General features: G+C 42.7%; 1 protein-coding gene across 1 annotated transcript in view; it reads right to left on the bottom strand.

The window, feature by feature from the left end:
- The window catches only part of TBC1D9 (TBC1 domain family member 9), a 120,747-nt gene that overhangs the window by 22,677 nt on the left and 82,881 nt on the right, over positions 1-15,189 (bottom strand). The window contains exons 8-13 of the mRNA XM_082728468.1: positions 14,637-14,807; positions 13,576-13,726; positions 11,192-11,406; positions 8,627-8,744; positions 7,068-7,353; positions 6,439-6,568 (exon numbers count right to left, since the gene is read on the bottom strand). Coding sequence (XP_082584594.1) covers positions 6,439-6,568; positions 7,068-7,353; positions 8,627-8,744; positions 11,192-11,406; positions 13,576-13,726; positions 14,637-14,807 — 1,071 coding nt within the window. The remainder of the gene's footprint in view (positions 1-6,438; positions 6,569-7,067; positions 7,354-8,626; positions 8,745-11,191; positions 11,407-13,575; positions 13,727-14,636; positions 14,808-15,189) is intronic.

Raw genomic sequence — 15,189 nt, 5'->3', positions numbered from 1 at the left:
TGTGATCTCTGTCTGTCTATCAAATAAATAAATAAATAAAAATCTTAAAACAAAAAACAAAAAACACTGACTTGATAATCTTTGCAGACTGCTTGAGAAAGAATTATTTCCTCCCAAGCTGACCTTCCAAGAGCCCTATATATGTATATTTAATTAACTAGATCTACTTGTTCTTCAACTAGAAATGGATCCCGCTGTTTGGCAGACAGGACCCTCTCTCTGGGACTGGCCGCAGACGGAACACAAAGGAAAGAGAAGAGAACACAAGCAGAGACAGTGGCAAGCAGAGAGACAAGCAGGCTCCATGCTGAGCAGGGAGCCTAATGGCAGGGCTCGATCCCAGAACCCGGAGATCATGACCTGAGCTGAAGGCAGACACTTAACCGACTGAGCCACCCAGGTGTCCCAAATTTATTTTAAAAGTTGTAGAAGGTATAAAGAAGCAGCCAGGAGGCTAGAGAGACCATGGCATGTTTGGCAAAGAGAGTATTTTGAAAATTAGGACAATGCAAATAAAATCATGACCTCTGAGTTCTCTTGAGAAATCAGAGGTTCCAGCAACCATGGCTCCTCATCTCCAGGGGCAGAGAGACTGCCCCACCGCCAAGCAGGCCTTCACCACCTAGTACCCCAAGGCTACTTTTCCCCACTCCTTCACCTGCTGCCCACTTGGGTGTCTGCCCACGTGCAGTTATGGGACCTTGCCACCTGCTCTAGAGCATCTTCTTTAAAAAATACACCATTGGAGGGCACCTGGGTGGCTCAGTTGGTTAAGCAACTGCCTTTGGCTCAGGTCACGGCCCCAGAGTCCCGGGATCAAGTCCTGCCATCGGGCTCCCAGCTTCATGGGGAGTCTGCTTCTCCCTCTGACCTTCTCGCCTCTCATGCTCTCTCTCACTGTCTCTCTCTCAAATAAATAAACAAATCTTAAAAAAAAAAAAAATACACCATTGGGGCGCCTGGTGGCTCTGTCCATTAAGTCTGACTCTTGATTTCTGTTCAGGTCGTGATCTCAGGGTCATGAGAGGGAGCCCCTCGTCAGGCTCTGCACTGGGCATGGAACCTGCTTAAGATTCTCTCTCTTCCTCTCCCCCACACTCCCTCTCCCTCTCTAAAAAACAAAACAAAACCCCCAAATCCACAAGTCTGTTAACATGAACTTTGGCTTCTATAAAGGAGACAGCTTCTGACAGCCGGGTATTATAGCAAGGCTACAATTTCATGGTCAGATAGGGATGCAAGTCTCACATTCCACAGAAGTTTCATGAAAACTGATGAGACTCAGCTTCCTTATCAGCAAAAGAGGGAAAATTATTCCTACCTCTTTGGGTTGGATAAGGAGTCTGTGAGTTACACAGGCAAAACAACTATTATAATGGTAGCTGTTATTACTCCTAGGAATGTTAGCAAAAGCCCGAGAAAAAGGGCATGTGGCTATAGATCAAACAAATATACTAATATAATAGCTTAGGTTTCACTAACAACTGGTATTAACTAATTTAGCTACATTTCTTTTTTTTGAGGGATGAATAGCCTTTTAAGAATTAAACGTGGGGGGCACCTGGGTGGCTCAGTTGATTAAGCCTCTGCCTTCGGCTCAGGTCAAGATCCCATGGGGCTCCCTGCTCAGCGGGGAGCCTGCTTCTCCCGTTCCCTCTGCCTGCCTCTCTGCCTACTTGTGATCTCTGTCAAATAAATAAATAAAAATCTTTTTTTAAAAAAAGAATTAAACTTGAAGGAAAAAAAAGAATTAAACTTGGAAGTCAAAGCCAGGCATTAGCAATAAAGGCCCTAAATCTTTCCTGTTAGAGATACATAAAGAAGGGTTTACAAGTAAAATAGTATACTGTCTAGAGTTTGCTTGAAAACACTCCAGGAAAAAAAAAAAAGTGACTTAGATGAGAGAGGTCAGAAAAATGTTGATAACTGTTAGACTGTGTGATGGGTTATAGAAATACATTGGGTTAACCTTGGGATTTCTACTATGCTGGAAAACCTCTATACATTAAAGATCAAGAAAGAAAAAATATTCACACCAGGTGTTGATAATGTATGCTCAGGGCCTGGGATAAGATAAGCACTTTTAACATCCTAAATATTTTTTCAACAAATGGATAGACAAACAGTGTTTCTTGTATCTCCCCGGTTTTCCCCTGCTGACATAACTATAATACCTTCTTTGCTAGCCTATTCCTTAGGTCTCCCCAGTCCAATTTATTGCACGGGGAGCAGAACTAATGTCCTTGAAGAAAAACTCCTTAGCTTCCAAGGGGCTGTTCAGTGCTTTGCAAATCAATCAGTGGTTTCAAGACTCCCCACTTGCCAGCCTCTCCTGGACTAATTGACCTCATGTCCATATGTACCCTTACAATTCCATATCTGTTCTATCCAGACAAATCCCATGGGCTCTAGCTTTAGAGAGCCACTTCCCAGCTGTGTGGTCTGGAAAAACTAACTCAATGTCTCTCAACTTCCATTTTCACCTTAAAAATGGGTTATTATTGGGGTGCGTGGGTGGCTCAGTGGGTTAAGCCTCTGCCTTCGGCTCAGGTCATGATCTCAGGATCCTGGGATCAAGTCCCACATCGGGCTCTCTGCTCAGCAGGGAACCTGTTTCCCCCTCTCTCTGCCTGCCTCTCTGCCTACTTGTGATCTCTCTCTCTCTCTGTCACATAAATAAATTTTAAAAATCTTCAACTTAAGAAAAAAAAAAGGGTTACTATTTACTTGGTGGGGCTATCTGGGAAGCACCCAGCACCCTGCCCAAGGTAGGCTTTCAGTGAGAGGTAACTTTTGTGGTTATCATTAATAAGCTCAACACACTATTTGGGACTTCCATAAGTGCATGTCCAGCACAAACGCCTCCTTGTGTTTTATTAGCCACATCCTTTCCCTGCTTTTCTCAGATTTGACCCACTGGGTTGGGTTGTTTGGAACATGAAGAAATTCCATGGTGGTTGTGTGTCTGCTGTAAGGTTATTCATGTGCCCCTGTGCCTGTGAGGAGGGTCACGTTGATCTATGGGTCAACCCCGAAGGTGGGGCATTGTGTCACACTTCTGTATAACTCTGATGACTGCAGAGCCTCACACACGGGGCCCACAAAGAAAAACACTACCTTTCAAACTGTCTGTACAATTCCTTCCAGTAGGGTCTTGGGAGAACTTAAAATGAGCAAGAATTTCTCCATGAGGCATTTATGAATAAAGTTATCTCATTGGGAGAAACCTGATCCATACCTAACCAACCTCCAGCCACCGGGGGGAGTCCTTGATGAGACCTCAAAGCTGAAAGTACTTTCAGTGTTTTTCCTACTTTTCTGTCTTCCTAGCTGAGTATCCTGAAGCACGGGCATAAATGTACAGCGTGCCTCAGAGGACTGGCATCGTGCCTCAGTTCAAACCAGGTTATCAACAGCTTCCGCGACGAGTGGCCCCATTCTGCATGTAGGGCAGGGATTCTCAACCCTCACCGGGTACTGGGACCATCTGGGGAACTTCCAAAAAAGACTTATTTCTTAGGCCTCATGCCAAATATATGGATTTAATAGGTCTGGAAAGGAACCTGGGAATTCACTTGACTTTGAAAAAAAATATAAGTGATTTTAATGCACAGGCGAGACTGAGAACCACCGATCTAATGGTTAGGAGGGAAAAAGACAGATAAGCAAGGGTTTGTGGTGGTCTCTTTAGGATGAACTGTAAGGCACTGGGGAGCCATGAGAGACCTATGAGCAGTGTGGTGATGCGAAGTAGAGAAAAAAAAACAAAACAGTCATTGTGCACTCAAAGACCAGGTAAAACAGGTGTTGGTATAAATAAAAGGCATTTATCCAGGCAAAGGAAGGAAACTGCTGCTGTATCCTGTGACAGGATGTTTGGCAACCAAAGGGCCACCATGAGGGATCCGGAGAGGATGTAAGTGAAAACCAACCCTTGGTCTTGCCTCCATTCTCTTCTCTTTCCCTTAAAATTGGCTCAATTGCTGACCTCAGCATGCTGTTGGCGTATCTGCTGTCAAGAATAAAGCTGAGTTTCCACATACTAAGATTTATGACTTTGGTCCAGAAATCTCTTAACAATAAAGGTGCCAGGGGATGCCTTTAGAAAAACAATCCGCTGCTATGATAATAACCATTGCCTTTAATCACATGGGCTCTTTTTCTGGAAAAATAATCATCCACAATTTCCAACATGGTGTTACCAAAAGTGCTGAGGCAATGATGTTTCTTTATTGTATTATGATAATAACCAGTTCTGGAGAGACTAAAGTGGAATAGCCATCCTTAATCTCCACTGGTGGAAATACAAATTGGAATAATCTTTATAGAAATTGGACAGTGTATACTAGGAGCTTAGAAATAATTCATACTTTTTGATTTATTGCTACAGATCTATTCCTTAGAATGGACTTTAAGAAAATAATCAGAGATATGATATTAGCAAACAAGTTTATCACAGAATATGGAATATGTTCAAAATATAACATATATATATATAATCATACCATATAAGTTTGTCATAAAATACTGAAAATTTGGAAGTAATCAAAATAAATGTCCAAAAAAAGTTACCAGTTAAATAAATTTTGGTACTTCATTAAAACAGAATATTAATAATCTACTAAAATTATGGCTTTATAACCAAAGGAAAGAGCCCAGATGTCCATCAACAGATGAATGAGTAAAGAAGATGTGGTTTATACATACATATATACCATGGAATACTACTCAGCCATCAAAAAACGAAATCTTGCCATTTGCAACAACGCACATAGGACTAGAGAGTATTATGCTAAGTGAAATAAAGTCAGTCAGAGAAAGACAATTATCATACGATCTCACTGATATGCACAATTTAAGAAACAAGACAGAGGATCATAGGGGAAAAGAGGGGAAAAAATGAAACAAGAAGAAACCAGAGAGGAAGACAAGTCATAAGAGACTCTTAATCACAGGAAATGAACTGAGGGTTGCTGGAGGGAAGGGGGGTGAATGTATGGGGTAACTGGGTGACAGACACCAGGGAGGGCACGTGATGTAATGAGCACGGGGTATTATGTAAGACTGATGAGTCACCAAACTCTGCCTCTGAAACCAATAATACTATATTTAATTGAATATAAAATTTTTAAAAATTATGGCTTTAATATTTCATATATTAGAGAGTGTTCACAGTATGTTTTAAGTGAAAAATAGGATGTTTCACAGCACTTTTTAGCAAAGACTTATTTTTTTTCAGTATATTTTACAAATACAGGAATATACCTGAAGGAAAATATGATATAGTTTATAGAATGAAGTTTATTCTTCCCCATTTTTTGACAGTTTCTACATTTTTTTAAAAATAAACATGCATTACTTTTAGGATTCTAAAAGATATAAAAAGTGTTTTGTTTTTAATATGTATTGTCAATGAAAATTTAAAAAAAATAATAAATGATCAGTCTTGCCCCTTTTATGAGCAAAAGGATATACATTTCTGAAAAGATCTCTGAATCTATACCAATATTTTCAAAAGCACCACATTTTTTATTCTCTTTAAGATAGGCTTTTTCTGACCTCAGCTTGTCCCTCACTCTTTCTCCCTTAATATAGGCTGTTCTTGGTAGGAATGCTGACAATTGTCCTACAGCTCCAAAGCACCTGTGAGGGCCGAGTATGCTCAGCAGAAGAGTCACACTCTTTCTTACTGATCATTTCTATAAAAGTTTTCTGAGCCAAGGATCAGGAAATAAAGAAACGATTATGTATTATGGACACTTGAGTCTTTGGGGCTCCACAGCACCAAATGCCACTGGGCACATAACACTGCCTCCTTTGCCCCTAGAAGCTCATTAGTTCTGAGAATAAGGACTAGATCCAGGGTCACTGTGAACCAAAAGATCCAGGGTCATTGTGAACCAGAAGACCTCCTCCCCCACTGAGGCCAAGCAATTTTAGAGAAGTACGAGGACTCTTGTTCTTCTCTAGGATGGTACAGACTATTCCATGTGTCTTGGACTCAAGAGAATTGGCTGGTTTTCTTCAGAGAAGACCTACGTACTTGGCATGAGAACAGGAAGTGAACTGATGTGCACAGGTCAACCTCGCCATGCCTGCTCTCCACAGCCTTTCCGCAGGATGCCCAGAGATGAATCTGTGCTGCTGCTTGGTCCGGCTTCAGGATGGGCATGGCAGAGGACCAGGTCAGAGCTTGTCATGCCATCTGCTCTACGGCCCGAGACCCAGCAGGAGTCCTAGGCTCCCATTCAGTTCCCATCTCTGGAGCTCAAAGCTGTCAGCTGGAAGACAGCTGTTGGCTTTGGCAATCAGCTCTCCGAAGGTGAAAGGAAGCAGGTAATACCCGTAGTTGGCGATGGAAGTGGGTGCCACACATCCAGCAGAGTCCCACCCAGCACCCTCAGAGCACTGTGACACTCAGCAGGAAACGAAACCCACCTCGTAAGACGTTCTGATGAGTCTGAAGATGTCTACCTCAGGGTAGGGCTCCACGTCGTCACTGAGCAGGGAGTGGAGGTGAGGGATGGGAGGCAGCGTGCTGTCTTTGTTGGTCACACTGTCTAAATACCTGAACAAAGAAATGAATCAGAAGTCACAGAGGCTAGTTTGGAATTCTCCCATTACACTTCTCTACCCGTGTTCTACAAACTCAGCATTTTAGAAAAGACTAGACTTTCCTTAAGAACAGAATGAAATTCTTCTGGAGACACACTGCATGAAAATAAATCCTCAGCCACAGACAAAAGCGGGTGTTCTGATTTTCATCACGCCCATTAAGACTCAGGAAACCAAGGAGAAAGACAGAAGGCGAATTCCAAGAAGAAACCAGAGGTGGTTTTCAAAGCGAGGTTCAGAGGACACCTCAGTGGCTCAGTCGGTTCAGCACCTGACTTGTGATTTTGGCTCAGGTCATGATCTCAGGGTCATGAGATCAAGCCCTGAGGCTCCGCATGGAGTCTGCCTGTCCCTCTCCCTCTGCTCCTCCCCCTGCTTGCGTGAGCTCTCTCTCTCAAATAAATAAAATCTTTAAATCAGTAACAACAGCGAAGTGAGGCTTTGTCCATTACCTTCCCAAAACGGTCATGGCCTCCCCGTCGTCCTTGCAACTCAACAGCTTGTCCACGTTCGCATCCAGCACAGCCAGGGCCAACTGGAATATCACCTTGATTCCTTCATAGAAGAAACAGTCCACGACCACAACTGCACTCTCAAAGGGCATCACGCTGAGAAAGAGCGTGAGGAACCAAGACAGGGAGATGGTAGAGATCACGCCCAGGTCCTGCATGCAGTCGTACAGCTGGGGGACATAGTCTCGTGCTAGTTCTTCGAAGACACCCTGGTCCACCAGTGCGCCTGCAGCAGGGACGGACACAAAAGGCCACAGGTGAACCCACCACACACCTTCTTACTGAGGGACCCCACCAATCGGCCTGGTTAAGACAGTCGAGCTCCCAACTGCCACTGAGACAACTTGGCTCCTTTCTCCTAACAGTTCTGCTGCTACCCTGATACTAGTTACTCTGTTACTAGACCAAGGTGTCAACACAGCATGGTCAGCAGATTAGTTCTGGGTGATTCTTCTCCTTCCGGAGTTTTCCTGCCCTGCTTCCCTACCACAAAAGGGCAATAACACAGCCATAAGGGTTGTTGGAAAAGTCAGTTTAGAAAGATCTCATTGTTTGGTTAGGCATGAAGCATATAGGACTCCATTTCTCGGCAAACTTATTTAAAAAAATAAGTAGCTTTTCTGGATGCACTATCCCCACATATGAGTTTTGTGGGGTTTTTCTGTTTGTTTTTTTGTTTTGTTTTTTTAAATTCACGTTTTCAAAACTGAAAAGCATTCCAGCAGTGCCTGGCTGGCTTGGTTGGTAAAATATGAGACTGCTGATCTTGGGGCTTTAAGCTCGAGGCCCACATTGAATGTAGAGATTACTTAAAAAAAAAAAGAAGCATTCCAGTTGTACATATACACTCATGATCAACTTACTGACATTTCTGGAGAATTTTCCCAGTGAATCATATTAGTGTGAAAAGGCTTAGAAATGAGCACAAGAGGAAAGCATAAAGCATACACTTTACTACTAGCAATAAAAAGCTTGTCCTGCTAAAATGGAATGTCTAACACTCAAGAGGATTATAAGGAGTAAGAGTGATACTTTGTTTAAATGCTTACAGTCATGGTTTGCCTTGCAATGAAATCAGTTCTGAAAAATACTGCAGGAACTTAGTTTGGGGTACATTTTTATATGCTTTCATTTATTTATTTATTTATTTATTTTGCATGCTTCTGCTGTCCACAGATTCCATCCACTTCATGAAAACATTTTTTGTCAAATCTGAAGAGTTTGGTACAGTTCCCAATGCCAGTGACACCTACACTGAGTGTTTTCTACAATAATTTCTCCAATGGTGATAATGTGTATATTCTCTTAAGCTCCATGGGGCTCCTTTATGTACAATCCATATGAATTCAAGCCCTCTCATTCCCATTTTGGAAAACTGGAGTAGTCTGAAACTCTTTTGGCTAAGGGTGACTGGAAACAGTGTTCTAGCCCGTATCCTGGCTCTGGAAACATCTTCGCAATGAGACGTGGGTTAACATGTTAACCACCTCCCCACTTACCGACAACTCTGGTGTTGTAGTAATCAGGAAGCATGCGCTCACACAGAGCCACCAGCAGCCAGAAAGCTTCCTCCTCTTTGGCATAAAGCAGCAGCACGGATGTGACAATATTCATGGCCTGAAGGCATGAAAAAGGGTGTCATCAAATAGATTTTAAATACATCAAACACAGGTTAACATAAGAAATTTTGTGAACCTAAAAAATTACTGAGTTAGTCTCACAGGGCCAGCAAACTTTTTCAGCAGAAGGCCAGGTAATTAACACCTAAAGGATCTGCAAGCTCCACAGGCAAATTCATCTAAATTTGTTTGGTTTTTATAATTTAGAGCCCCTTAAAAATGTACCAACCATTAGTCCTTAAGCCTGCAATTCTTGAGTCTTGATGAACATCAATACTTTGAACCAAAGACTGAGCCCCTACACACAGGCAAGCCCTCATTCAAAACCTTTGCCTGAAGGCTATCTGACCAAGCTTTTAACCTGCTACAGTCTCAGTGTTTATAACCCTTCATTCACAAGATAAACATTTCCTTTTTAATCTTCCATAATGGTTCCTATAACCCAGTACACATGGCCTGGAGGCTCTCCTCTGAGAACAATAAAACCTTTCAAATTTGGAGTCTTCACCCACTATTTTCATCTGGATAAAGATGGCAGAGATAAGTAACAGTGATTTAAATTATAAAGTAACCCACTTTATTAAAAGATATGATCACCTAGCTCATAACCACTCAGGGCTCAACTACTTTAATAGTCCTCTTAATTAAAAAGAGAAAGATCACAAGATAAATATGATTTCTATAATTGCAGAGGCCAACTACCTCCTGGACTTCATTTTGATCTTTTACAAACCAGTAATTGTTTGTGGAACTTCTACAGTATAAATACCAAAAAAAAAAAAAAAAAAAGGATTTTTGGTCTAATGGGCTTTTTCTTTCTTGTAAGTCATAATATTTTCCCAAGTGAAATCATTAATAAAATTCTGCTAGAGAATTAACCTGCTGATTCTAGTACACAATCACGGTCACGGTTAGCTCCTTAGTCATTCAGTCAAGGTAAGTTTATAACAGGCTCTGGATGAAGTACTGGGGGATAGGAACAGGGGTAATACAGTGGTGAAAAGTGTCACAGGACTTAAATGCTGATGTCAGAGAGACAGAATAAAGATGTAAAGGTTAATCAGTTTGGGGGTGTATTTAAATTAAGTGCTATCAAAGAGATTAAATAAAGTGGTATAGAAAGACCTGTACTCTGTGTGTGTGTGTGTGTGTGTGTGTGTGTGTGCATGCAGAGGAATTAAGCATACTTTAGCATTTATCTATCTGGCTATCTAGCTTTCCTTCTATGTTTGTGTTCAACAATCATTTAGTAAAAAATATATTTTTATAATATATTATAAATATACTACAATATATTTATATAATTATACCATATATAATATATATCATAATATATATCCATCTTTCTGGATTTGGAAGACATCTGAGGTATTTGTCAACACAGTTTGTCACAGTTGACAAATCGCTAGCTGTGATTTCACATTTTTTTTGAGTACAGTTGATTCAAGTCTCTACATTAGGCTACATTCATCACAAGCGTCCTGACAGCTACACTGATACATGGCTATCACAGTATCAATGACTATATTCCTTACGCTGTGTCTTCTATTCCCATCACTTACGGACTCCATTACTGAAGGACTGTATTTCCCACTAAAATATGGAATGCTTCCCATATTCGCATGTCATCCTTGCACAGGGGTCATGCTAATCTCTGTATCGTTGCAATTTTGGTACCTGTGCTGCTGAGGTGAGCACAGGCCTGCTTTAGCTTTTAGCTGGATGGTCCAAGAAGGCCTCTCTGAATATGTGGTCTTTAAGTCTAGAGGCACACGATCTTGGAGCTTCCCTAATTGTGGTGGATGTATTAGTACAAGAGATAATTTTAGCTGCTTTGGGGCATTTTTTGAACACCGATGAAGCATTTATTTTAATGGGTATTAAAGTATAATCATAGCATATAAAAGTTATATTCTCTAGTATGTTCTTGCTTAGGAGGCAGGGCAGGTGCACTGTGGAACTCAGAATCAAGAATTACAGGCCAGGTGCTCAGGTACACTCTCTTTTACCTCAGGGAGGGAAGAGAAGCAGCTCAGAGAGTAATCAGAAGCACTTTGAAGGTCACCCAGAAATGAGGTGGTGGATCCGGAAAGGGCGGTCTTGTCTCCCAGCTCTTCCGCTCAGTGCTGGGGTCTCAACCCAGGGAGATTTTGTTCCCCAGGGGCTATCTGGCAATGTTTAAAGGCAGATTGGCTGTCCCAATTAGGGAGTTTGTGGAAAGAGATTATTAAATGTGTTACTAAACAGGAATGTTATTAAACATCTTCCAAAGCATGGGACAACCCCGAACAAAGAATTACCCAGACCACAAGGTCTCTAGTGCCAAGGTCAAGAAACTTAGGTGCAGAGATGGTTCTGTTAACCATTCCACTTATTGACTTGCTGGCTAACAAAAACACACACACATACACAAAGAAAGAAATCTAAACCACCTGTGTCATTTACCTGGCAATATCCTATGTTAGGATTTCGAAAAGCATAAGCTGTTAAGACTCTCCTTAGAGCAGCAATGCCCATTTCATTCTGGAAAGCTGGGTGTTCTGGAAGGGAGCGGTGTAAATCCCTCTCAATCTCCTCTGTGGCAAGATTATACTTCCCCATGGACTTCTCCACTAGGTCTTCGTAGTACCCGGGATGCGTGGCCTTCTCATTGATGGCACCTAGGAAATACCCAACAGATACAACATCCAAAGGGGCGGGCCTTGCCCTCGGTCACAAACACAGCTGACCAAGTGAACCTCTTCGTGTTCCTCACCGCGCAAAGGACACCTGCGAGACAACGACAGCCCGCAGATACGGTGGGCTGTTGCAACTGCGGCCAGTTTGGTAAATTTACTTGCAGCCTGCTGCCCTCCTTCAGCTCCACCATAAGCCAAACTAGAGGTCCACAAGCTAAACATCTGTGTTCCACAGAACTTCCACGGATGATCCGGGGGCTACTTTCGGGAAGAGGAGGAAGGAACGCGAGTAAACCAAAGCGTCCTCGTCTCAGCCAGAGCAGTTTTGCTGGTATTTTACTAGGGTTCTCCTTAAGATTTCCCTTGAAAAAGAAAGTTCTGCCTCTCCAAACAAGTTTGAAAACCGAACGCAAAAGCGTGAGGTTTGAAGAGTTCAAACAGCCATACTGAGGAGTAGAGGAGGTGTTACGATTTATGCAAGGGTTTTAGAGCTGCAGTGGGTGGTGTGGGCATTCCTCACAGTGAGCATGTTATGGCTGGCAGTTCCTCAGGTGGAGAAATGGGCTGAGAATCACTGGTTTGAGATATTTGCATTTTAAGATTCTTAAAGACAGAAAACACTGTACAAAAATATCTAAATCTAAATAAATAGAACTTATGTAATTATAAATATATAGACAGACACAAATACACATATAAAACACACACACATATGCATATTACACACACACACACACACACACAAAATGACAAGATAAACTGATCTGTATTTCACAGATTAGAAACTAGAACCTCTGGGCTGGCCTGGACCGTGTCAATGACAGCCACCCAGAAGAGACAATCTTACCACTCACACTTAGCCTGGAAAAGGCATTCTGGTTGACAGCAACTTAACACTGGCTTTTGCTTTGTCCTCAAGGGAGATGTGCAAAGATATCATGTCGTCTGGCTGACACTTTACTTCACTGGGTACACTGAGCCTGGTCCTGGTATACCACACGTATCCTGCCCCCAGTGAGCTGGGTGGAAATACGAGATGTAGGCCGCCCCACCCCTGGCCTCATATCATCCATCACCGTTAAAGAAAATATACAGTCCAACTCTCTATGTGTCTCTGCAACAGTGCTGTGTACTATTATGTACTATTTCTTGGCTTTCACTTTGAGTTTCATTTTCATCCAAAATGGGGCTACAAGTAACTTCTAATTTGAATCAGGATGAAAAGAGAATTTTTTGTTTACTGTATCAGTGATCTGAATGAGTCTGTCAAGGGGACTAGCTCACCAAACACAAGGAAGATGGAAGACAGGACAGACTTGGGTTGGATTTGTAATCAGATATCATTTGACTCAAATTTGGATTTCTAGATGAGGATCTAAGGCTCATCTACTTAAGGAAAATAAGCCAGGTAAATGAGGCTAGAACAAGCTAGTTTTATATGAATCAGATAAAGCCAATTATTTTTTAGGATTCTATCCCCCAACTGCTGAGACGTTAATACATCTCATCACAGGCAATTACCATTAATAGCTGTTTTTAGAAAGAGCTATGAGTTTGGTTGGTTTTTTTAAAAGGCTTTTCTGTAAGTGTGGCAACTATTCTTTCAATTTTGATGTCATGTTTAAAATAAAAGGTTTTGATAACAGCACTTGTGTAGGACCATCTTAGGTTCAAATAAAAATATTCATGTATCTGGGTGCCTGGGTGGCTCAGTGGGTTAAGCCGCTTCCTTCGGCTCAGGTCATGATCTCAGGGTCCTGGGATCGAGTCCTGCGTCGGGCTCTCTGCTCGGCAGGGAGCCTGCTTCCCTCTCTCTCTCTCTCTCTGCCTGCCTCTCCATCTACTTGTGATTTCTCTCTGTCAAATAAATAAATAAAATCTTAAAAAAAAATATTCATGTATCTAAAATGATTACCTTTCAGGCCTCTAGTCAGTAAAGCAATTGACTTATAAAGATTGGTGACAAAACAAAAAAATTCCCTGGACGTTCATGATGGAACAGACCCTTGGGACTGTAACTCTTGGGGCAGGAAAGGCTATTTAGTGCTGAAGGACAGCACTGCATTTTCGAAAGAGCCCAGATGCATGATGGGAGGCAGAAGGGGAGCGCCCACCCCAGGGTCAGGGCCCCCAGCCCAAGCCCGGCTGTACCTGACAGCAGCAGCCAGAGCTCTCCCCGCATGCTCTCCGGTATACCCTTCAACACCAGCTCCCGCGTTTTTTCTGTGCGGTACATGCAGATCCCTTGCCCGTATTCAGCAAAGTGAATTTTCCAAGCTTGCTCCTTCAAAAACTCTTTGGCCTGGAAGGAATAAATGAAACATGACTATGTCCCCAAGTACTTTGAGGATGGAAAGGGGAAGCTGGGCAGAAAGGCAGAATATCTCCCCTACTGAATAGACTCGTTATGTTCTGGCCAGAACTCTGGGGAGCAAAGAACTCAGATTTTCCGCAGTCCTTCCTTCATCTGACACCTGAACCTAATTTGAAGGCTGGGGTTCTGCTTTGAAGCTTTCTGGCCCTGAATCAGAATTCCATTTACCTGAAATGGGTCAGCAGAACGCATATTTATGGCTTTATGTGGTGAAAATGACTTGGTGTTTTTGAAATGTGCGCTGAGAAATTATGTACTTACTTGTTGGCTGATTTAAACAATAGTTAAAAACAAGACAAAAGCCCACATGGAGCCCTGCCATCAGGCTCTCTGCTCAGCAGGGAGTCTGCTTCTCCCTCTCTACCTGCCCCTCCCCCAGCTCATGGTCTCTCTCAAATAAATAAATAAAATATTTGATAAGAACAAAAACGACAAAATGTCACCTGTACTCTGTATAACTCATCTCCTTCTGTGAAGCCATTCTAAAATCCAATGAGAGATTTAGATAAAAATCTATTTTGCTTGTAGGAAAATATTTACACAGATAGGTATGAGTTAACTTTGATTAAAAAACCTTTTTAAATGTTATTGTTCTAGGGGCACCTGGGTGGCTCAGCCGTTAAGTGTCTGACTTCAGCTCTGGTCATGATCCTGGGGTCCTGGGATCAAGCCCCGAATTGGGCTCCCTGCTGCTTGGGGAGCCTCCTTCTCCCTCTCCCACTTCCCCTGCTGTGTTCCCCCTCTCACTGTCTCTCTCTATCCAATAAGTGAAATCTTTAAAAAATAAGTCACTGTGATTGTTCTAATAAAGTTTCAGGCCAGAGCAGGAGACACCCACCAATTTCGGGTTGAACTCCTCTGGGGACCGCCGCCGGTACATGGTCATCAGGGTCTGTGTGGCCGTGGGGACGCTGTTGCCGTTCAGGTTAAACTGGCGCTCCCCGTCGGCATCAGAGCTCGTGCTCCTCTGGGGACTGGAGGAGACCAGGCTGCTAGGCCGAGAACACACCTGCTGATACACAGAGGAACAGACGCTGAAACAGCACAGGCCACACAACCCACTTTTTCAGTGTTCTCTGCACAGACCCAGTAGCTGCATTATGGTGCCCAACAGGTCTCTTGCTACGTGAAAACACAGGAGGAGGCAGAAAGCCAGTGCTTTGGTGGAAATGAGACAGGTGTGCGGGTCCTAGGCCATGAAATCGCAATGCTTGAAACAGGTCTCCTCTTATTTTAGATGCATTTTTGCAGCAAACTCATTGGCCGTTAGTTTCTGATTAGCATGCAGGGAAACATGACACAGCTGAATCAGCTGCTTATGGGGCCACCTCCTCGTGCCCGCTCTAGTTTCTGATGCCCCCATGAGCTTGGACCAGGTGGACTGGAGCGGG

This window comes from Mustela nivalis (assembly GCF_964662115.1).
Source record: "Mustela nivalis genome assembly, chromosome: 4".
NCBI lineage: Eukaryota > Metazoa > Chordata > Mammalia > Carnivora > Mustelidae > Mustela > Mustela nivalis.
Note: the sequence above shows the minus strand (reverse complement) of the source record. Positions and strands in the feature narration are given on the sequence as shown.